Source organism: Cervus canadensis, chromosome X, assembly GCF_019320065.1.
Source record: "Cervus canadensis isolate Bull #8, Minnesota chromosome X, ASM1932006v1, whole genome shotgun sequence".
NCBI classification, from domain to species: domain Eukaryota; kingdom Metazoa; phylum Chordata; class Mammalia; order Artiodactyla; family Cervidae; genus Cervus; species Cervus canadensis.
In genome coordinates this window covers 22,642,767-22,664,898 of record NC_057419.1, presented here as the reverse complement: position 1 = coordinate 22,664,898, position 22,132 = coordinate 22,642,767, and the positions used below count along the sequence as shown (strand labels likewise).

General features: G+C 41.2%; 1 protein-coding gene across 1 annotated transcript in view; it reads left to right on the top strand.

Moving 5' to 3' along the window:
* Nucleotides 1-22,132, top strand: part of MAP3K15 (mitogen-activated protein kinase kinase kinase 15) — a 137,494-nt gene that overhangs the window by 54,057 nt on the left and 61,305 nt on the right. Inside the window, exons 5-6 of the mRNA XM_043459288.1 lie at nt 483-651; nt 2,637-2,743. Of these exons, the coding sequence (XP_043315223.1) occupies nt 483-651; nt 2,637-2,743 (276 nt within the window). The remainder of the gene's footprint in view (nt 1-482; nt 652-2,636; nt 2,744-22,132) is intronic.

Genomic DNA, 22,132 nt, shown 5'->3' with positions numbered 1-22,132 from the left:
GTGGTTACTATCTGGGGATACCTGAAAGATACATCTTAAAGACATTCATCTTACTATGTTTCATGTCTTTGGAGTTTTATTCAGCTTTGTGAAAAATCTCTTAATGGTGGGGGAAATTACTGTTCAAGTGAAGTACTTTCTTGTTCTTTATGTGTTTGAAAATACTGGAGGAGAGGGGATGGGGTGGGATAGCTAGTGAGTCCTGTGTGTTATCCAAATACATCAGGGGTCAACTTTGAAAATATTTTCAAGGTCATAATGAACTGATTTTCTTTGTAACTGTTGAGTGGTTAGGTTTTTGCAAAGTGACACTCACAACTAGGATGTGCTCCCCATTGGCTGATCCTGGGAGGCTCAACTGTGGGTGAGGCTCCCGTGTGTTAGCCTAAGTCATGTCCATGAGAGCTAGGTTTGTTTGAGCTGCAGCACAGTCCTGGATGCTTGTAAGCCGTGACTGGAGCTTTTCTTGTTTCCCTCTCCAGTGCTTATTACAAAGAAACCTTGTTAAATGACATCCGGAGAGCCAGAGAGAAATACCAGGGTGATGAACTGGCCAAGGAGCTGGCTCGGATCAAACTCCGCATGGATAACACTGAGGTTCTAACCTCAGACATCGTGATTAATTTACTGCTATCCTATCGCGATATCCAGGTATGCCTTATGCTTATCTAAAGCTAACACAGTTCTTCCCTGACATGAGGAATTCCTTGTATGAGGTACTCATGCACTAGATGTATGGTTAGGTAGTTGTTTTATAGCCAAAATAGGAATGTGGCTGGGTCATAGGTCACCTCGCACATCTTTTGTGGTAGAAATGTTGCAGAAGGTTTTGTCATATCAGAAGGGTGCTCCAGCAAATTCTTAGATATGGTACTGCTTAGTAAAAGGAGTTCAGAATTTAACAGTTTATATGCAATTTGTGCTAGGCGTTGTTCCAAGCCCTTTGCAAGCCCTAATTCACTTAATCCTCTTCAGAAGCCTATGGGGTGCACAGTCCGATTATTCCCATTGTAAAAATGAGGAACATGAGGTACAGAGAAGCTAAATAACTTGCCTGAGGTCACACAGTGGTTGGCAAAAGTCAAGATTCCAACTGAGGTAACCAGCCCTGTTGTCCTTGCTCTTAATGCCTCTCCTCTTCTACTCCCTTTAGGCCTTTGTCACTCCCTTCTTGGTTTAGCACTACCTGTTAGTGAAAGGGAGAGCAGGAGTAACACAGGCATGTCCAGGAACCTGGGGCTGCAGGGCTTTATTCTCAGATGATGGACAGAGACTTCTGGAAAGTCCTGAAGATGGGGTTTGTAGAATATGGCACCATGGAGGAAAGCAATCATTTCCCCCCTCCAGGTTTAATGCCGTGGAGCCATTTCCAAGATGTCTTGTCTTCCATCCCTTTGGAGGAACACAGAGTGCTGTACATAACCTGTAGAATTCTATCAGTGCAAAGCCATGTTGGAGGTTGTTGGCCACAGGTCTTTAGACGAAAGAGGCTTCCATTTATGACCTGAGCCAAGAACAAGAGTCAACCACTTAAGGAACTCATGCCCCTGGTGACAAACAGATGCATCTAATTGATTTTAATAGCAGATGCTATTAGAAATCATGCTGAGTGATGCCCCATGGAACAAGAGAATGGGAAGGACCTTGTTTGAGGTCTTTCTTCCATTGAGCGGCTGGCTTCCTTCTGCCCTTGCTTTCATGCATCTCTCCTCTTTATAACCTTCCCTTGGTGGGACTCTGAGGCTCAAAGATGAGTCAGAAGCTTCTTGCTGTACTCTGCTTTCCCTTTCCTTGGGCAGCAGCATCCAAGTGTAATGCCACAAAACAGGCGTGAGATTTCGGTGGGAAGTCCTCGTCTGCTAACTGTGGCCAGCTGTCAGCAAGTTGGCCAGTAACAGTGATTCTGAGCCGGCTGAAAGGGTAGCAGATGGCACTGCTCACAGGGGATACAGCCGAGACGAACACAGTAGCAGTTTTTCCCTGGGTAATTACGCAGTTTAGAGCCGTGGTTCTCAAGGCGGGGACATGTGGTAGTGTCTGGAGGTATTTTGGGTTGTCACAACTGGGGGCAGGGGCCAGAGCGCTCCTGGCACTGAGTGGGTCAAGGTCACAGGACAGCCCCCAGGGTAAAGAATGATCCAGCCCCCAAATGTCACTAGTGCCAAGGTTGAGAAACTGATTTAAATGGATTGGATTGTTTCTGACAAAATAGGAAGCCTTGGGATTATTTCCTCCCTTTATGTGGCAAATGACTGTAAGATTTCCTATGTATTTACGTCCAGTTCATTTTAACCCACAGCCCTGCCAGTGGTGATAACTCTTCTACACTCAAAATGTGGTAGCTTTTCCTAGCTGCTTGGCTCATTCGTTTTCTTTTATTGTCTCTGAATCTAACTTCCTTTCCTTGGTCCTTTTGTGACCTCTGAGAGCAGAGATTCTTCCTCTGTCTTCTCTCATCCATCTTGTTGTTGTTGTTAATCTCATTGCTGTTCTTTTAAGGACTTTAACTTCACTAAATACTGCCTGTAGGTAAGGGCCTATATTTAAATGCTGAGGTGGTCTCATGCTGATAACTGTTTAAGAAAACCTGCAAAGAGCTGCGTTTCCTCTCTCACCTTGGGACCTCTTGCCAACAGGACTACGATGCAATGGTGAAGCTGGTAGAAACACTGGAGATGCTGCCTACGTGTGATTTGGCTGACCAGCATAACATTAAATTCCACTATGCGTTTGCACTGAATAGGTAAGAGTGATAATGTATGGATAGAGTTTTGAAGCAGGCCAGCTGTTAAATTTTGCTTCCTTTTTTTCTTCTTTTTTAAATTGTAGTATAATTGCTTTACAATGTTGCTAGTTTCCACTGTCCAACTAAGTGTATCAGCTATATGTATGTGTATATCCCCTACCCCTTCAGGCTCCCTCCCAGCCCTATCCTACCTTCTAGGTCATCACGGAGCACCGGGCTGAGCTCCCTGTCTTACACAGCAGCTTCCCATCAGCTCGTTTACACGTGGTAGTGAATATATGCCATTGCTACTCTGTCAGTTTGTCCCACCCTCCCCTTCCCCCACTGTATTCACATGTCCATTCTCTATGTCTTTATCTCTGTTTTTGCCCTTCAAATAGATTCATCTGTACCATTTTTCTAGATTCCACAAATATGTATTAATACATGATACTTGTTTTTCTCTTTCTGACTTATTTTACTCTGTATGACAGATTCTACGTCCATCAACATCACTGCAAATGACCCAATTTCATTCCTTTTTAGGGCCAAGTAATATTTCATCATATATATATATATATGTCTCACATCATCTTTATCTATTCCTCTGTTGATGCACATCTAGGTTGCTTCCATATCCTGGCTATTGTAAATAGTGCTGCATTGAACATTGGGGTACATCTGTCTTTTTGAATTATGGTTTTCTAAAGGTATACGACCAGTAGTGGGATTGCTGGGTCATATCATATCTTTGAGTTTTTTAACAAACCTCCATACTGTTTTCCATTGTGGCTGTACCAACTTACATTCCCACCAAGAGTGTAGGAGGGTCTCCTTTTCTCCACACCCTCTCCAGCATTATTATTGTTTGTAGACTTTTTGATGATGGCCATTCTGACCAGTGTGAGGTGATACCTCATTGCAGTTTTGATTTGCATTTCTATAATAATTAGTAATGTTGAGCATATTAAATTCTGTTTCCTTCTTTCATTCAACCCTCGTTGAGTATGAGCCAGATCATGGCTGAATGCCAAAGTTAAGAAAATGGACATGACATGATCTTGACTTTTAGGGACTTTGTCTTCGGAGCATATATTATAGCTGTGAGGTCAGACATGTACCTAAACCCCTGCAGCTCAGAGTGATAAATGTCTTCATGAATACCACAGCATAGTAGAGGGAGGAAGTCATTCTGCTTTGAGGTTTTCAAGAGGCTTCTCGGGAGTCTTTCGGGCTGGGTTTTGAAGACTTGATAAGCATTGCCTCATGGGCGGGAGAGACTGCAGGATAGGGGTGGGGAAGAGACCACTCCACTTGGCCAGAAGTGTGAGCAGAGTTCTTCAGGTGCAGTGTGCTTTCACGGAACCTCAAGAATACGAGCTATAGGTGCAACAAATGTGTGCAGTGAGGCAGAGTATGGAGGGTGGGACTGTGTTGTGAAAGGACTGTATATATACAAACGAGGAGCTGAAAGTGTCTCATAGACTGTGGAGGTAGGGGGCTAGTTTAACAACAGGATTAACATTGTATGGTGGGGAAGGGGGCTACTGTCTTCCTGTACTAGTGTAATCTGAATTACTGGGCTAGGTAGAGTATGTGAGACTCGAAAATTCCTGCCTGGAGACCCTGAGCCTCAAAAGCTTATTGCTAGGGGTGTCAGCTAAGATGCTGTAGTATAGAGACCCCAAATGCAATGATTGAAATTTCTCTTTCACATAGCAGTCTAGAGGTGAATGGACCAGGTTAGTGGCATAGGAGTTGTTCAGTGAACTAACTTCTGCCCATTTTGTTGCTCTTTCATTCCCAAGAGTGTTCTCTTCTAGTTGAAACTCAGTCACTGCTTTACTCTTTGTTCCAGCCTGATGAAAGGAGTAGTGTGGAAGCCCAGTTAAGCTGTTTCCTTTAAAGCAAGTAGAATTTGCATGGGCCACTTCCACTGACATTCTGTTGGTGAGAGCACAGTCGCATGACATCTAACTATAAAGGAAGCTGGGAAATGGAGCCTTTCACTGAGTGGCCATGTGGAGAATAGGAGTTTGACGCATCTAATCTCACAAAATCTGAGCTGCCTAAACGTCTTAGTCCTACAGTTACTCTTCCTCCCCGATAAGATACAGGAAGAGAGGTGGTATTAGGTGAACATAGAGCTACATATAAGTCCACTTGCTGCTGGGGCTGGGAATCACTCATGTTTGAATCACACTGCCAAAAACTTGAGGATATTCAAATGTGGCTTGAGAACCAGAGTTCTGGCACCTTCTTATCAACCCTCCATGGCAAACATCTTCCTTAGGGAATGAGTACAGTGAGGGTTGATGGGGACCGAGTTAGAGGACACTTGCATCTGATTTCTCAGAGGCTTGACTTTGCTTCAGCAGCTGGATTAAGCTGTAGATGGTGGACTTGCCACTGGCAGCAGCCACACAATCCATGGCTTCAGGATTCTTGTAATGCATATGAGGCAACATCTCTCTTTTCTATTGAAGTATATAAAGCACATAGGCAGTGAAGTATGTAGATCTTTATACAACTTGAGTTTTAATAAATAGATAAACACATGTAAACACCACCCCTATCAAAATGAAATATTTCCACCCCCGCGCCAGAAGTTCCCTTGTTCCCCTTTGCAGGTAGTCCCCACACCTGTACAGGCAGCCACTCCTCATATATTGCAATCTCTGTCCCCAGAGATGAGTTTTTTCTGTCCTTGAACTTTGTATAAATGGAATCACACAGTATGGGCTTCCCAGGTGTCTCAGTGGTAAAGAATCCGCCTGCCAATGCAGGAGACACAGGTCAGGAGGATCCTTTGGAGAAGGAAATGGCAACCCACTCCAGTATTCTCGCCTGGAGAATTCCATGGATAGAGGAACCTGACGGGCTACAGTCCATGGGGTCACAAAGAGTCAGACATGACCAAGTGATTAAACAGCAGTCACATAGTACGTACTCTTTGGTGTCTGGCTTCGTACACTCAGTGTCGTGTTTCTGAGATTCGTCCATACTGTTTGCTGTGTTGGTAGTTCATTCCTTCTCCTTGCTATGGAGTACTTTGTTGTGTGGATATGCCACAAGTGATTTACCCATCTTACAGCTGGTAGACCTCTAGGTCGTTTCCAATTTGGGAGTACTGAGAACAGTGCTGCTATTAGCATTTATGTGCATGGCTTTTGCACACCTCTGGGCACATTTCTGTTGGGTACATAGCACATGCTTGTAGATGTGCTACTGTACTAGATATCTGCAAGCAGTGGTAAAGTGAAAATTGCTTAGTCATGTCCAGCTCTTTGCGATCCAATGGACTGTAGCCTGCCAGGCTCCTCTGTCCATGGAATTCTCCAGGCAAGAATACTGGAGTGAGTAGCCATTCCCTTCTCCAGGGGATCTTCCCAACCCCGGGATTGAACCCAGGCCTCCCACATCGCAGGCAGATTCTTTACCATCTGAGCCACCAGGCAACCAGCAAGCAGTGGTAGTCAGGATTTGTACTCTCTTTGGTGGAGGAGCTCCATGGTCTCTATGAAAATAAGCCTTTTCTCTCCCCAGAAGTCTTTAAACTCAGCATCCCCAAGGCGGGGAACATGGGGATGGGCATCTTCCTTAAGCATGAAAAGGAAGTTCTGTAACTCTGTCCCCCCAGAGTAGTGGGGGGATATATATAATTTATATGTAATTATATATTAAATATATATAATTTATTATAATTTATTCTTAAATCACACTTAAATATAATTTATTATATTATCTTATAAATATATATCTTATATATATCTTTTTATATATCATATATATTTATACTATATATTATAATTTATACTTAATTATATATTAAGTATATGTAATTTATTATTATAATTCTTAAATCATACTTAAATATAATTTATATATTATCTTAAATGTAATTTATTCTTTTGTTTGTTTGTTTTGTTTTTATAGTTTAAAAGAATTTATTTTCGCCAAAACAAGGAGTGCCCTTATAAACAAATGAGCACATTATATTCAAGCTTACATAGGTATGAGCATTTTAACAGTACAATCCTGCTGTCACCAGGGTATGAGATAACTGACCTGACTGCATTAGCTGCACTCAGGCTGAACTGTCAACAGAATCCAGTAAAATAATCTGGATAATGCAGACCAAATAAAAACAAACAAACAAGAAAGCAGATGGAAGCAGAGCTCTCTCTTGCCTGTGTAACTCTGACACAGTCAGACAGCACACACTGGGTTTATGTCTCAATGTGACACTTACCACCCTCTCCTGGCCTGAGGTCCAGGGCGGGCAGGGACTCCGCGTGCAGGAAGTAGAGGGTGGGGCTCACTGTGAAGAGCACGTAGTTGTGTAGTTGTCGTGGCGCTCGTCCAAGATGGTGAGCACCAGGTCACCCACCTGGAAATCTCTAATGGCTATCTTCTCAGAATACCTCGAGGATACGGAAGACATGCTCTGAGACATCAGTCTCTGATTTAACCACTTGTTTTCTTCTTCTTTCAACTGTAGTGTTCGTTCCAACAGCATTATCCGCTGTCTTTCTTCAGAGAGCACGTGGACGTTTTCTTGGACAGACATCGTGCTGGTCTCCATGGCTGAGTCTGGCCTCCCCTCACCAAGGGTGTCCAGGGCCTCTACCGGGGGCTCAGGCGCACAGGCCCCGTACAGCTCTGGGGCTGCGGCCATGCCCGGGGAGGGCACGAAGGCGCCGCCCCGCAGCCGGCTGACCTCCTCTTCCAGTCGCTTCTTCTCCTCCAGCAGACGCGCAAGGTCCTCAGACAGGGACTCGATCAGATCTTTGTCCCGCTCCTGCTGCTGCATTGTGTTCTTGAGCTTATCACTGAGATCATTGATTATGTTTTATTTCCTCATTTTCTCTCTTGTTAAAATGGTGTTAAAGTTGGTCTGCTGCTCAGCGATCAAAGATGTTCGAACACTCTGCATCTCCTCATTCTTCCTTTTCTCCTGCTCTTCAAGTTGTAACTTAACTTTTTCTTCCTGGAGCTTTTCTTGAAGTTCAGCAACTAGACTTGAAGAATTATATCTTAAATATAATTTATTCTTAAATCATACTTGGTCGATCCTTGACTTACAAAGATTAATCAGGTATCACTGGTGAAGTTTCTGGAAGAATGCCTGGCATACCATAAGTGCTATTTGTTAAAATGGCTCGTTAAATTGAAACTAAGAGGGCGTTATAAATCACTCACCACCAAGTCTTTTCCTGGACCAAGTAGAGGTACTGGTTTTCAAGCAGAATGAAATAGTCTGATTACCACCCACTCAAAGTAATAAAAAAATAAAACATGTTCTGAAATGGAAAATCGGTATCTAGGAGAACCCAGCGTGGCAAGATGAAGTGATTGCAAAATAATACACCTTTCCCAATTGGAAGCGGAATGGCTGGGATTACTCTCTGGACAACCACCTTTCTGATGATGGGTCTTTTCCTTCTAGTCTGATTGTCCCCTGTACAGTGGTCCCCAACCTTTCTGGTACCAGGGACCCATTTCATGGAAGACAACTTTTCCATGGAGCACAGTTGGGGGGGATGGTTTTGGGATGATTCAAACACATTACATTTATTGTGTACTTTATTTCTATGATTATTACATTACCTCCACCTCAGATCATCAGGCATTAGATCCTGGGGGCTGGGGACCTCTGTCCTGTTAGACAGTGGTTCTCTTTGCTGTCAGGAAAACAATCACCACAAATATGTATTGAGGCCAGTCAGGCTCCTCATTGCCATGAATCTCATTTTCTGTAACCAATGAGGGATTTTCTGTGGAACTGCAGTATTTGCCTCATGTATCCATGCTGTCTGGTCCTGAATCTTTGCTTTAGGTATAACTTGGCTACCCGTCAGCAGAGTCACAGTAGGACTTGGCATCATGTACCGTTTTGAGAAAGTTTATGGAGGTACGGTGTGTTTATAAAGGGGAATATCAGTGTTGAACAAATAATGAATTTTCCTGCATTACAGTTGACCTTTAACTTTTAGGAAGTGGAATAAATCATGGCCATTAGCGTTACTAAAGGTTGACAGTGATGAATGACTGCACCATCAGATGCCATGGGCTCCTGTATTATGCTGCCTTGAACTGGCATCTTTTCCTGACAGCTTCCCCTTCACTGCATTCAGAAGTCCAGTCAAAGGTACTTCCCATTTCCGCTGAGCACTTAAATTGCTTGCCTCCCAGTGGTGTGGAACCTTTACGAACAGTTTTTACTGGCTGTTACTTTTATAGACGGGACTTTATTAGATATGCTAAGGCAGCTAGAAGATCCAATTAGGGATCGAGGCAGCAAGCAGAGGTATGGTCTGGAAGGACAACAACAGAATCAAAGTCCTGGGTTTTAAAACAACAAAACTGGCCTGTCAAAGAGCAGGAGTATACTCTTATTCTACTCCCTGCATCTTTGGATCCAAACGGCCAACCTGGCAACGTTGAACTCATTGAATTACTTTCAGCAAAGTGGAAGGGGAGACTGAATGTGTGACACGTGTATTGGAATATCTGATGTATCGCTCTGTGAATAAGTTAAGGATGGAGAGAGGAAGATACTCTGTGGGCCCTAGAAACATGTGTGGGGGAATATAAGATGAGTGATACTGAATCCAGCACACACCAAAGGGACTGCAGCCTTGTTCCAGAACCTACAGCAGTCAGCTCATCCTCAACCTCTGGGCTACCCAGCCAGGCCCCTGCTCAGGTGGAGGGGTGGAGAGAACTTGTGTCTCTGCAGTAACCACCAGCCTTGTTTTCTTTGTTTCTTTTGTTTATATTCACTGTGTGATCTCACCGTATTAATTCATATGTTTAGATAAAGAGCCATTTTTGTTACATGTTTGTAAAGGGTAGGAAAATGATGATATCACCCTACTTTTTTTGTCTGTTTTTTTAATTGAAGTATAGTTGGTTTACAGGGACTTCCCAGGTGTCTCAGTGGTAAAGAACCTGCCTGCCAGTGCAGGAGATGTGGGTTTGATCTCTGGGTCAGGAAGATCCCCTGGAGAAGGAAATGGCAACCCACTCCAGTATTTTTGCCTAGACAGCCCCATGGACAGAGAAACCTGGCGGATTATAGTCCATGGAGTCACAAAGAGTTGGACACAACTTAGCGACTAAACAACATGGTTGGTTTACAATGTTATGTCAGTTTCAGGTATACAGCAAAGTGATTACATATATACTCTTTTTCAGATTCTTTTCCATTATAAGTTGTTATAATATGTATAGTTCCCTGTTCTATTCAGTAAGTCCTTGTATCTATTTTATATGTAGTAGTATATATATGTTAATCCCAATCTCCTAATTTATCCCTCCCCCCCTTTCCCCTTTGGTAACCATAAATTTGTTTTCTATCTCTGTGGGACTATTCATGTTTTGTAAGTAAGTTCATTTGTATCATTTTTTTAGACTCCACATATTAGCGATGTCATGCGATAGTTGTCTTTCTGTGTCTGACTTACTAGCACTACTTTCCTAGTCCCTTTGCCTCCAGGGAACTAAAACCGTGTTGCAAAAAGAAAGATACAAGTTTGTGGTGATTGTTTTCCTGGCAAGGAAGAGAACCACAGAATCTGTGCATTTACAAGGAGTCATGTGGTCTCAATCCTTTATTGTAGAGACGAGAAAGAAATGCAAGGGCCCAAAATAAAGCAGCAGGTCAATGAGAGCTTGGGGACCAGAACGCCCCAGTTTGAACCCAGTGTTCTACATACACTGGTTTCATATCATGGCATAATCAAGGGAACTCTGCCCAGAAAGCTTGAACTTTGTTTGCCTGATGGGCAACTAAAATAAGCCATAGGCCTCTTGGAATTCTTGGGCCATACTTTGTGTGTGTGTGTGTGTGTGTCCGTGCATGCTCATTTGTGTCTGACTCTGCAACCCCATGGACTGCAACCCGCCAGGCGCCTGTGTCCGTGGGATCCTCCAGGCAAGAGCACTGGGGCAGGTTGCCACTGCTGCCTCCAGGGGATCTTCCCAACCCAGGGATCAAACCCACTTCTCCTGCATTGGCAGGCAGACTCTCCACCACTGCGCTACCTGGAAGCCCCTTATAAACGTAATGTTAGGCCAAAGAAGCAAGACATAAAAGTAACATATAAGATAATTCCATGTATCTTATTTCGTCCTTTCTAAGATGCAGAATTTTTTTATATTTTAAGGTAATGCTGAAATTTGTTATCTTACAATTGGTGACCTCTTAATACTTGGTCATGATTGATTGATTTATTTTTTTTTTTTGGTCATGATTTAGTTAATAGATTTTTTTTCTTTCTTATTGAGCCATCAAATAATGACATCTTAAATTCTATAAAATACAAAAAAAACTCAAAAATAAAACATGCAAAAAAAACATGCATTTGCTTTACAGATATAGAAACCCTTAACTATATAGAAAAGCAAAGATAAGTATTTAAGATGCTAAGGATGGTGATATCATCTTAGGTGTTTAAGATGTTTTGGAACGTTCTAGAGGTCTAGCTGGCAAGGGTACCAGGCACTCCTTGATCCTTTGGGGAGGATATGTTTGCTCCATAAAACCTGGAGATGGAATTCAACCCAATTTACTCAGCATCTGTTGGGCCATACTTTTATGTCTCACTTTTTCGTATATGATGAGGGCATTAGACAGTAGCTGAATATTAAAGCCACTTTCATAGTAAACACTTTTTATACCAAAAGACCAATTGCATTTTTTTCTGAGAAATAGATGATCTTATATCTTCTAAGCAGTGGCCTGGCCAATAATACATATTTTCCTTTTGAAAAATTTTTATCCAGAGAAGTTACCACTTCTATCTGTCCTCCTTCCTCCCTGCTGGTATCCTTGAGCATATGTTATCTTCCTTTTCTGTCAAATTCCTGCTGCAATTCCCTTTCTTTTGTCCTTCCTTCATTTAATGACTTATTTGTATGTCAGTGGAAGGGCTTTGTGCTAAGGAAGGAGAGAGCTCATTACCAGTGACTCAAGTTAATGAGTGATTTTAAAATGTGATCACATGTGTACATATTACACACTTGAACTTACATAGACAAGTGTACTTGTTCTCTTTAAATTAATCATGCTGCAGTACTCTACCTTTGACAATGCTGCCGTTATTCAGAATACCATTGTATCATTGGGTAGAGGGAGATTTTTCCTTCAGAATTGTTTTGTCAGCTAACATGGCATATAGGAAATCAGTATCATTACTTTGGGCTTTGAAGGAAAACAGATTTGGATTTGAATTCCAGCTCCTATACTTAAGTCTCATGGCCATGATCAAGCCACTGAATCTCCGTGAAGCCTTACCTTCCTCATATGTAAAATGGGTACTAACATTTACCATGTAGTAAGCATTCCAGAGAGTAATCCTGGCATGAAGCTGGTGTTTGGCTATGACTGTGACTCTTACTGTGTAGTTTGTTCATCTGTATTTTTTACTAAGTTTAATAGAAAATGTTTGACCATTTCTAAATATCAAAACTACTTGGAAAATGCAGAGATTTTGCCACCAAATAAGATAGTTTAAAGGAAGAAATTTCATAAAGCAATGCTGATAAAAGTGTTGTTAGCATGAAAACGTCACTGGGATAAGTATATGGTCCTCTGAGGTGATGATTTTGAATGAGACAAAGTTTGTTTGAATGTAGAGGTTTGTAGGGAAAAGAATAGTGTGTTTAGTCAAATTCAGAGTTGATTTATGTACAGCAAGTTTCTCAGCTTTGCATTACTGACATCTGGAGCTGCACAATTCTCTGTTTGGGAGGCCGTCTTATGTATTGTAGGAAGTTTAGCAACTTCCCAGTCCTTCTACACTAGATGCCAGTAGCCAGCCCCCCTCAACCAAAGCTGTGACAATCAAAAGTGTCTCCAGACATTGCTAGGTGTCCCCTAGGGACAAAACCAGCCTTGCGTGAGACCACTGCTTTATAGGGAGTCATTCTGGGTTGTGAGAAGAGCATTTGCTTTGATGTTTGAATCACTTACCAGCAATATGATGTTAACAAGGTACCAGGATGAAGATCCTATGGTGTGGATTAAAATAGATACACCATATGCAAGTGGCCTGCATAGCTCCCAGCAGCTAGATGGCTGTTAATAAAAGTTCAATTCCTTCTTCATTTATCTCCTCCTTTCACTTCTTAATTCACATGGGGAGGTTACCTTGTATTATATAAAAATGTTATATATCTGTGCCTCCTTTCTTGCGCCTGCTTGAGCTTAGCCTCCGGCATTGCCGTGTAGACTGACTCATGTAGACGCAAGAAAGGGAACCTTACACCACCCAACAATTTTTGGAGGTCTTGTGAGATTAAGCAAGACCAAAAAAAAAAAATAAGAAAAAAAAAATGTTATAGAATCTCTGTCAAAATCCCAACTGTGTTTTCCACAGAAATAGGAAAAAAATCCTAAACTTCATATAGAATTTTATCACACAAGACCCCCAAATAGTCTAAGCAATCTTGAGAAAGAAGAACAAAGCTGTATCATACTTCCTGATTTGAAACTATGTATTACAAAGGTATAGTAATCAAAATGGTATGATACTAGCAAAATGATACAGACACACAGACCAGTAGAACAGAATAGAGCCCAGGAGATAAGTCCATGCATATACAGTCAACTAATCTTTGACAGAGCATTAGGATTACATAATGGAGAAAAGATAGTCTTTTCAATAAATGGTGTTGGCAAAAGTGGATGAAAGTGAACGTGAAGGTTGTTCAGTTGTGTCCAACTCATTGTGACCCCATGGACTATACACTCCATGGAATTCTCCAGGCCAGAATCCTGGAGTGGGTAGCTGTTCCCTTCTCCAGGAGATCTTCCCAACTGAGGGATCAAACCCAGGTCTTCCACATTGCAGGTGGATTCTTTACCAGCTGAGCCACAAGGGAAGCCCAAGAATGCTGGAGTGGGTAGCCTATCCCTTCTCCAGTGGGTCTTCCCAACCCAGGAATTGAACCGGGGTCTCCTGCATTGCAGGTGGATTCTTTACCAACTGAGCTGTCAGGGAAGCCCTTTAGGTACAATATTGCAAGTGAAAGTGACTCAGTCGTATCTGACTCTTTGTGACCCCATGAACTATACAGTCTGTGGAATTCTCCAGGCCAGAATATTGGAGTGGGTAGCCTTTGCCTTCTCCAGAGGATCTTCCCAACCCAGGGATAGAACCCAGGTCTCCTGAATTGCAGGCAGATTCTTTACCAGCTGAGCCACAAGAGAAGCCCGCAAAAGTGGATATTTATATTCAAAAGAATAAAAATGGACCCTCACCTTACATCATATGCAACAATTAACTTGAAATGAATCCAGGTCTTATATCTAAGGTCTGAAACCATGAAACTTTTAGGAGAAAAACAGGGAAAAACTCCTTGACATTGACCTTGACACTGATTTTTTTAGCTATGACATCAAAAGCACAGGCAAAAAAACCAACATTAACAATAAAATCAAAATAAACAATTGAGACTATATCAAACTAAAATGTTTCTGTACAGCAAAGGAACTAATCAACAAAATGAAAAGGCAGTCTACAGAGTGGGAAAAAAATGACTTGCAAACCATCTATCTGATAAGAGATTAGTATCTAAAATACATAAAGAACTCATGCAACTCAATAGAAAAGACAGTCTGATTAAGAAATCGGCAGAGAACCTGAATAGACATTTTTTTCTAAGTAGACACCCAAATGGCCTAGAGATATATGAAAAAATGCTCACTATAACTGATCATCAGGGAAATACAAATCAAAACCATGGTACCTCCTAAGTGTTGGTGAGAGTGTGGAGAAAGGGGAACACTGTTGGTGGGAATGTAGATTGGTTCGTCCATTATGAAAGATGGTATGTAGGTTTTCAGAGAATTAAAACTAGAACTCCTGTATGGTCCAGCAGCCCCACTTCTGGGTATATATCCAAAGGAAATGGAATCAGTATCTCAAACACATATCTGCAGTCCCCTGTTCATTGCAGTATCATTCACAATAGCCAAAATAGGGAAACAACCAAAGTGTTGGTCAACAATAAATGCTAAAGAGAATGTGGTGTGTATATGTATATGCAACGAAATATTATTCAGCTATAAAAAAGGAGGAAATCCTGCCATTTGCAAAAACACAGATGTACCTACCTGGAGGACATTATGCCAAGTAAAATAAGCCAGATGCAGAAAGACAAATACTGCATGATCTCATGTATATGCGGTATCTAAAATTTTCAAACTTATGGAACCAGAGAGAACAATGATTATTGCCAAGGGCTGGTGGATAGAGAAAATGGAAAGATACTGGTCAAAGGGTACAAACTTTAGTTATAGGATAAATGAGTTCTGTGGATGTAATGTATAGTATGGTGACTATACAGTTGGTAGTACTGTGTTGTATACTTGAGATTTGCTGAGAGTAGATCTTTTTTAAAATCAATTTATTTTGTAAATTAATTTTTGTTGGAGTTTAGTTGCTTTAAATTGTGTTCATTTCTGCTGTACAGCAAAGTGAATCAGCTCTATGTATACATGTATCTCCTCTTTTTTTGAATTTTCTTCCCATTTAGGTCACCACAGAGCACTGAGTAGAGTTTTCTGTGCTACACATTAGTAATCTATTTAATACATAGTAATGTATATATGTGAATCCCAATCTCCCAATTCATTCCTCCCCTCCTTTCCCCCCTAGGTGTCCATGTGTTTGTTCTCTGTGTCTGTTTCTGTTTTGCAAATAAAATTGTCTATACCATTTTTCTAGATTTCCACATACATGTGTTAATATACAGTAATCGTTTTTCTCTTTGTGACTTCAGTCTGTATGACAGTCTCTAGGCCTATCCATGTCTCTACAAATAATGCAATTCGTTCCTTTTATGGCTGAGTAATACTCCATTGTATATATGTACCACATCTTCTTTATTCATTCCTCTGTGGATGAACATTTAGAATACTGCCATGTCCTGGCTACTGTAAATGGTACTGCAGTAAACAGTGGAGTACATGTGTCTTTTTGAGTTACAGTTTTCTCAGAGTATATGCCCAGGAGTGGGATTGCTGGGTCATACGGTAGTTCTACTTCTGTTTTTTTAGGGAACCTCCATACTGTTCTCCATAGTGGTTGTGTAAATTTACATTCCCACAAACAGTACCAGAGGGTTCCCTTTTTTCTACACCCTCTCCAACATTTATTATTTGTAGACTTTTTGATGATGGCCATTCTGACAGGTGTGAAGTGATACCTCATTGTAGTTTTGATATGCATTTTCTATTAATTAGTAACATTGAGCATCTTTTCATGTGTATCTTGGCCATCTGTGTGTCTTCTTTGGAGAGGTCTATTTAGGTCTTCTGCCCATTTTTTGATTGGGTGGTTTTTTTGATGTTGAGCTGCACAGGCTGTTTGTATATTTTGAAGATTAATCCTTTGTCAGTTGCTTTGTTTGTGAATACTTTCTCCTAAGAGTAGATCTTAAGTGTTCCCAGCACATAAAAGAAATACGTGAGATGGTGGATGCGTTAACTAACTTAATTGTGGTAGTCATTTCACAGTGAATGTGTATATTAAATCGTCATGTTATACCTCCTGAGAAAACAGATTGCAGGAGACAGTATAGCAAGTGAAAAAGTGACTTACTGGCATAGTCTGTAGAAATTATGGCTAATAAGAAAAAGTACTCATAATTTAGCCAAAAAGTTGCCCATTTGTTGTTGTTGTTCAGTCGCTAAGTCATGTCCGACTCTTTGTGACTTCATGGACTGCAACACGCCAGGCTTCCCTGTCCTTCACTATCTCTCAGAGTTTGCTCAGATTCATGTCCATTGAGTCAGTGCTGCTATCTAACCATCTCATCCTCTGCCACCCTCTTTTCCTTTTGCCTTCAGTCTTTCCCAGCCTATAGCTCTTTTTAAAAACATTTTTGGAATACAGTTGGTTTACAATGTTGTATTAGTTTCAGGTGTGGGCTTCCCAGGTGGTTCAGTAGTAAAGAATCTGCCTGCCAATGCAGGGGACCCAGGTTTGAGCCCTGGGTCAGGAAGATCCCCTGGAGAAGGAAATGGCAACCCACTCCAGTATTCTTGCCTGGGGAATCCCATGGACAGAGGGGCCTGGTGGGCTACAGTCCATAGGGTCACAGAGAGACAGACATGACTGAGTGACAAAAAAAAAATTTAGTTTCAGGTGTACATCAAAGTGATTCAGTTATACATATACATATATTCATTCTCTTTTCATATAGGTTATCACAGAATATTGAGTAGAGTTCCCTGTGCTATACAGTAGGTCCTCGTTGGTTATCTGTTTTATATATAGTAGTGCGTGTTAATCCCAGGCTCCTAATTTATCCCTGCCCTCCCCTACACTTCCCCTTTGGAAACCATAAGTTTGTTTTCAAAATCTGTGAGTCTGTTCCTGTTTTCATTCTTTTTATGGCTGAGTAATATTCCATTGTACTTATGCTGCCCATAGCTCTTAAATGACTGGGAGATAGTTGTCTAAAGCATTTAACTTTGTCCAAAGCATTTAACTTTGGAATGGTTTGAGAAATATCTCAAAATGACTCTGCTGTTAATAGCCCACAAAACCATGGATTGAACCACTGTGGAAGAAATGAGGTTAATGGGAATTAATGAGATGGTCTTAAAAATTAAAAAAGAATATCATAAGGAAAAAATCTTAGCATAGTTCCTAGGACACAGGAGATGCTGCATAAATGTTAATTGTCCTTCTACTTCCCAGCAGAAAATCCCAACCACCATTGTTATGTAATCTTAAACGATGGTATTTGGGGAAGGCTTCTTGGGAAGAACTAGAATCTGGGAGAGCCATTCAGATTAAAATGTGAAACTTAGTGACTGACTTCTCAGTTCTTCTCAGTAGAAGTCCCTTGATTGAGAAGCCTGGCCCTGCCTTACCCCCCATACTGCTCCCCCTAGTTCACAGCCCTCTAGCCAGTGTCACCTGCCTTCAGCTGTTAAGTGCAGCAGCCTGTTGTCCCCTGTGGGTGTTTGTCAAAGCTGTTTCCTTGGTCTGGAATGCTCATTGTTCTCTGAGTCTGACTATCCTTCAGGGTCTTGTTTGTTTGTTTATTGACATTTGATCTTTTCTTCATTTTTGTTTTGCATTTATTGTCTTCTAATTTTACAGGCAATATGTGTTCATTGCAGGCAACTAGACATACATAAAGGCATAAAGAACAGGAATCACTCATAATCCCCACCCCCCAGATATAACTTCCATTGGCATTTTGATGCATTTCCACCCAGTGTCATTTTTTAAGCTGAAGTATAATTGACCTAGAACACTTATTTCCGTGTGTACAACATAGTGATTCAATATTTCTGTATGTTATAAAATGATAGCCATGATAAATCTCGTTACCATCTGTCACCATACAAAGATATTACATAATTATTAACTATATTCCCAGTGCAGTACATTTCATCCCCATGACTCATTTATTTTGCACCTGGAAGTTAGTTTGTACCTCTTAATCTCCCTCATCTCTTTCACCCATCCCCTCAGCCCATTCCTCTGGCAACCACACCTGTTTGTTCTCTCTGAGTTTATATCTATTTTGTTACATTGATTTGTCTTCTTAGATTCCACATGTAAGTGAAATCATATAGTATTTGTCTTTCTCTGACTTATTTTACTTATTGTAATACCCTCTAGGTCCATCCATGTTGTCACAAATGGCACTTCAAGGTCTAGTTTAAATGTCTCTTTCTGAAAGAGGTTAATATTGCAAAGAATACCAAACCTAAAAATGATGCTGCTATTCATTCTCATGGCACTTGCTCTTTTCCTTCATAGCACTCACATTTCTGTGTTTTCCTGTTTAATATTTATCATCCCTTCCCTGATTGTAAGCCTGAGGGGAATAGGGGCCGTGGTATGCTAGGTCATTGTCTACCCCATACCACATAGTAGGTGCTGAGTAAGTATTTATTGGGTGGATGAATGAATATATGACTAAATGATCACAACTGTGGTGTGTAAGTTGTAAGAGATCCATGTGAGTATCTGGATGCAACAGTTAAGGATTTGGTGGTAGAAAGCAGATCAATTGTATTTTTCTTTATATTAAAAAAAAAAGACAAGCAAGTAATACATCTTCAGTGTATACCGATATATAAAAACACAGTTACTGGTAATACCACCATTCAAAGATAAACTAGTTGAAGTAAGGCAGGGTCCAACACAGGGGATTGAGGAAATTCTAGGGCTGCATAGGGTACGTCAGGGTCAGCAGTGAGAAAGTCTCCATAGTGGGGGATCCCAGGTGTCTGTTAAGTGAGATTTGATGCAGATTCAGAGGGGAGTTGCTCCTTCTCACCAAGGAAACCCATGCCTTCTCAGTGTTGGTGACTTGTGTATCAAGTCAGGGTAGGGTAACTGCTAGAACAAATGGAGTCACAGCTTCATTGACTTAACACAATGAAACTGTATTTTCACTTACACAGCGTTCCAAGGTGAGTGTATCCCCTTTCGACAGTCTCTTCTTTTGGTGATTGCTTGATAACCCAATCTCTTTCCGTCTTCAGGCTCTGCCCTCCTTAGTTCCTCAGATCTCCTTTCAGATAAATGACAAGAGCAACCATGGTGAATTGCCAGGGATGTTTTGTTGGTTTTGTAACCACTTTACTGAGACACAATTCACATACCATACAGTTCACCCATTTAAAGTATACAAGTCAGTGGTTTTTTAATATATTCTCAGAGTTGTATAACCATTATACTAATCAGTTTTAGAACATTTCCATCCATTGAACATTTCCATTCCATTGAACGACTATATGACTAAATGATCACTACTGTGGTATATAGTTGGAAGAGATCTATATGAGTATCTGGGTATTGCACCCAAAACCCTGAATCTATTACCAATCACCACCCCCCGCCTCATTTTCCACTAGCCTCCCTCCCCCGCCCTAAACAACCACTAATCTATTTTGGCCATCCATTAGCAGTTGATTCCTCTTCCCCCACCTCACTCCCTAGCCCTCAGAGACTGCTCAGCTACTTTCTGCTTCTGAATTTGCTTATTCTGGACAATTCATATAAATGGAGCCATATATTATGTGATCTTTTGTGATTGGCTTCTTTCACTTAGTAAAATGTTTTCAAGGTTCATCCATATTGTAGCATATGTCAGTGTGTGTGTATGTGTGAAATTCGCTCAGCAATGTCTGACTCTTTGTGACCCCATGGATTATACAGTCCATGGAATTCTCCAGGCCAGAATACTGGAGTGGGTAGCCACTTCCTTCTCCAGGAGCATATGTCAATATTTCTTCCCTTTTTATGGCTGACTAATATTCCATTGTTCTGATAGACCACATTTTATTTATTCACTCATCAGTTGATGGATGTTTATGTTGTTTCTACTTTTTGATTGTGCCAGGAAAGTCTGTATCAGTCTAGTCAGGAAGTGATCATTACTTGTTAGCACATTTCATTGACCAAAATCCAGTCTCGTAGCCCAACCTCACTTCAAGATAAGTTGGGAAATGTGGTATGGCTGAGTGCCCAGGGGAAAAAAAATAGATGGGGTTTAGTGAGTACATCCTAGTCTCTGCTACAACTTGCAAATAAGAAGTAGAGTTGAACTGGATCCATCTGTGTGGAGATCACTGGGAGCGTATCAGAGAGAAAACCACGAGTTCAGGCAGGAACACTCTTCAGCCTCTATGGCCTCTGTGAGAATGGGAAAGCCAGCCTGAGAATGCCCAGCTCCTCATCAGGGCCTGCCAGCCCACCTAGAGCCCAGTCTTCACAAATACTGTCCTGTGGTCCCAGGAAACAGAGAAAAGTGGGATGATGGGAGCACAGGTAAGACGATTGAATAGTAGTTCTGCCCTGCTACATAACTAGGTCCTATTTGTAGAGGAGAAACACAACCATTCTGGTTCATATGTTTCTCTGGCTCTAGGCATTGCTCACACTAAAACAGGTTGCCTCAACTGATCCTTCTCTGCATGTAATAGGACATGGCTGGAATAGGGCACCTGCTTTCTTGTGGCAGTTGTGCATCTGTCAGTGTCCAACCAGGAAACAGAAACCACTCTTAAATATTTAGAATATAGGAAACATAATACAGGAAGCTGGTTATATGGGTGAAGGAAGAGCTGCGAAGGCAAACAGGGAACTGAGGCAGCTCAGAAAGTAGCATCAGTAGGAAGCAGCTCCCATCTCTCCCTTGGCCGGAGGGACACAGGGAAGAGGTGATGTTACCAGAACCCAGGAGCCAGGATCACATGGAACTATTGTGAGCTAGCATGTTGGGAGTCAGTGTAAAGAAGAGATGCAGCTGGTTGCTAAAACCACCACACAGAACACAGAAAGAAGGAGAAAGGGCTCTGGCTTCTTCACCTCCTCTGGCTATTTGTCAACCAGTACCTCCCACTGGTAATCAGCCAACTTGGGGGCCTGGGAAGCAGCCTAGAGGAGTCAGCCCCCTCATGATGCAGAGCACCACAGAGGAAAACAGAAGCGTATATGAGGGCAAACAGGCCAGTGAGTGGCCTGCAGGACAGAACTATCAGAAACAGTACTCAGTTTCTGTTTATTTTTAAGTCAACTTTATTAAGGTAATTAAGGAATAATTTACATACAGTAAGTTGCACCCATTTTAAGTGTGCAATGTTATGAATTTGGCCAAATAAATACACCCATGTAACTACCACCACAATCAAGATATAAAATGTTTTACCTACCCAGTTTTTTTGGGGTTTTTTTTTTTTTTTTTTGCCCTTTTGTAGTCACTTTCCCTCACCATCCAGCCCCATTTGGATAATTTCAATTGACTTGTGTTTTAGTTTACTCATCTCTTCTTTTGTAGTGTCCAAATCTGATGTTATGCCCATTCAATGGTTATTTTTTAAATTTTTTGAATGTTTCAGTTCTAGGAATTATATTCATTTGGTTTTTGAGAATTTCCATTTCTCTTACAAAATACCTTCTCATTTCACATGGACATATGCATTATATTTATAGAAATAGTGTATTTACAATAGTTGCTTTAAAGTTCTTGTCTGTTAAATTCAGTCATAGTCAATTCTGGATCTGGTTCTGCTAATTATTTTATGTCAATTATGGGCCACATTTTCTTGCTCCTATGCTTATTTCATAATTTTACTATATTCTAGACATTTTATGTACAAGAACAGTGGAGACTGACATATAATTTCAGCTTGTTTTGTTTATTAGCCTGAATGTCTGAGCCCTCTCTTAGGTCTGGCAATGAACATGTATGACTGATGTTTTTCATATTTCTCCTGAAGGGTAGCTGGGTTGGGGATGGACCTTCCTTTTTGTTTTCCCTAACTTGTTTATTTTTAATTGAAGGAAAATTGCTTCACAATGTTGTGTTGGCCTCTGCCATACATCAATATGAGTCAGCCATAGATATACATGTGTCCCCTCC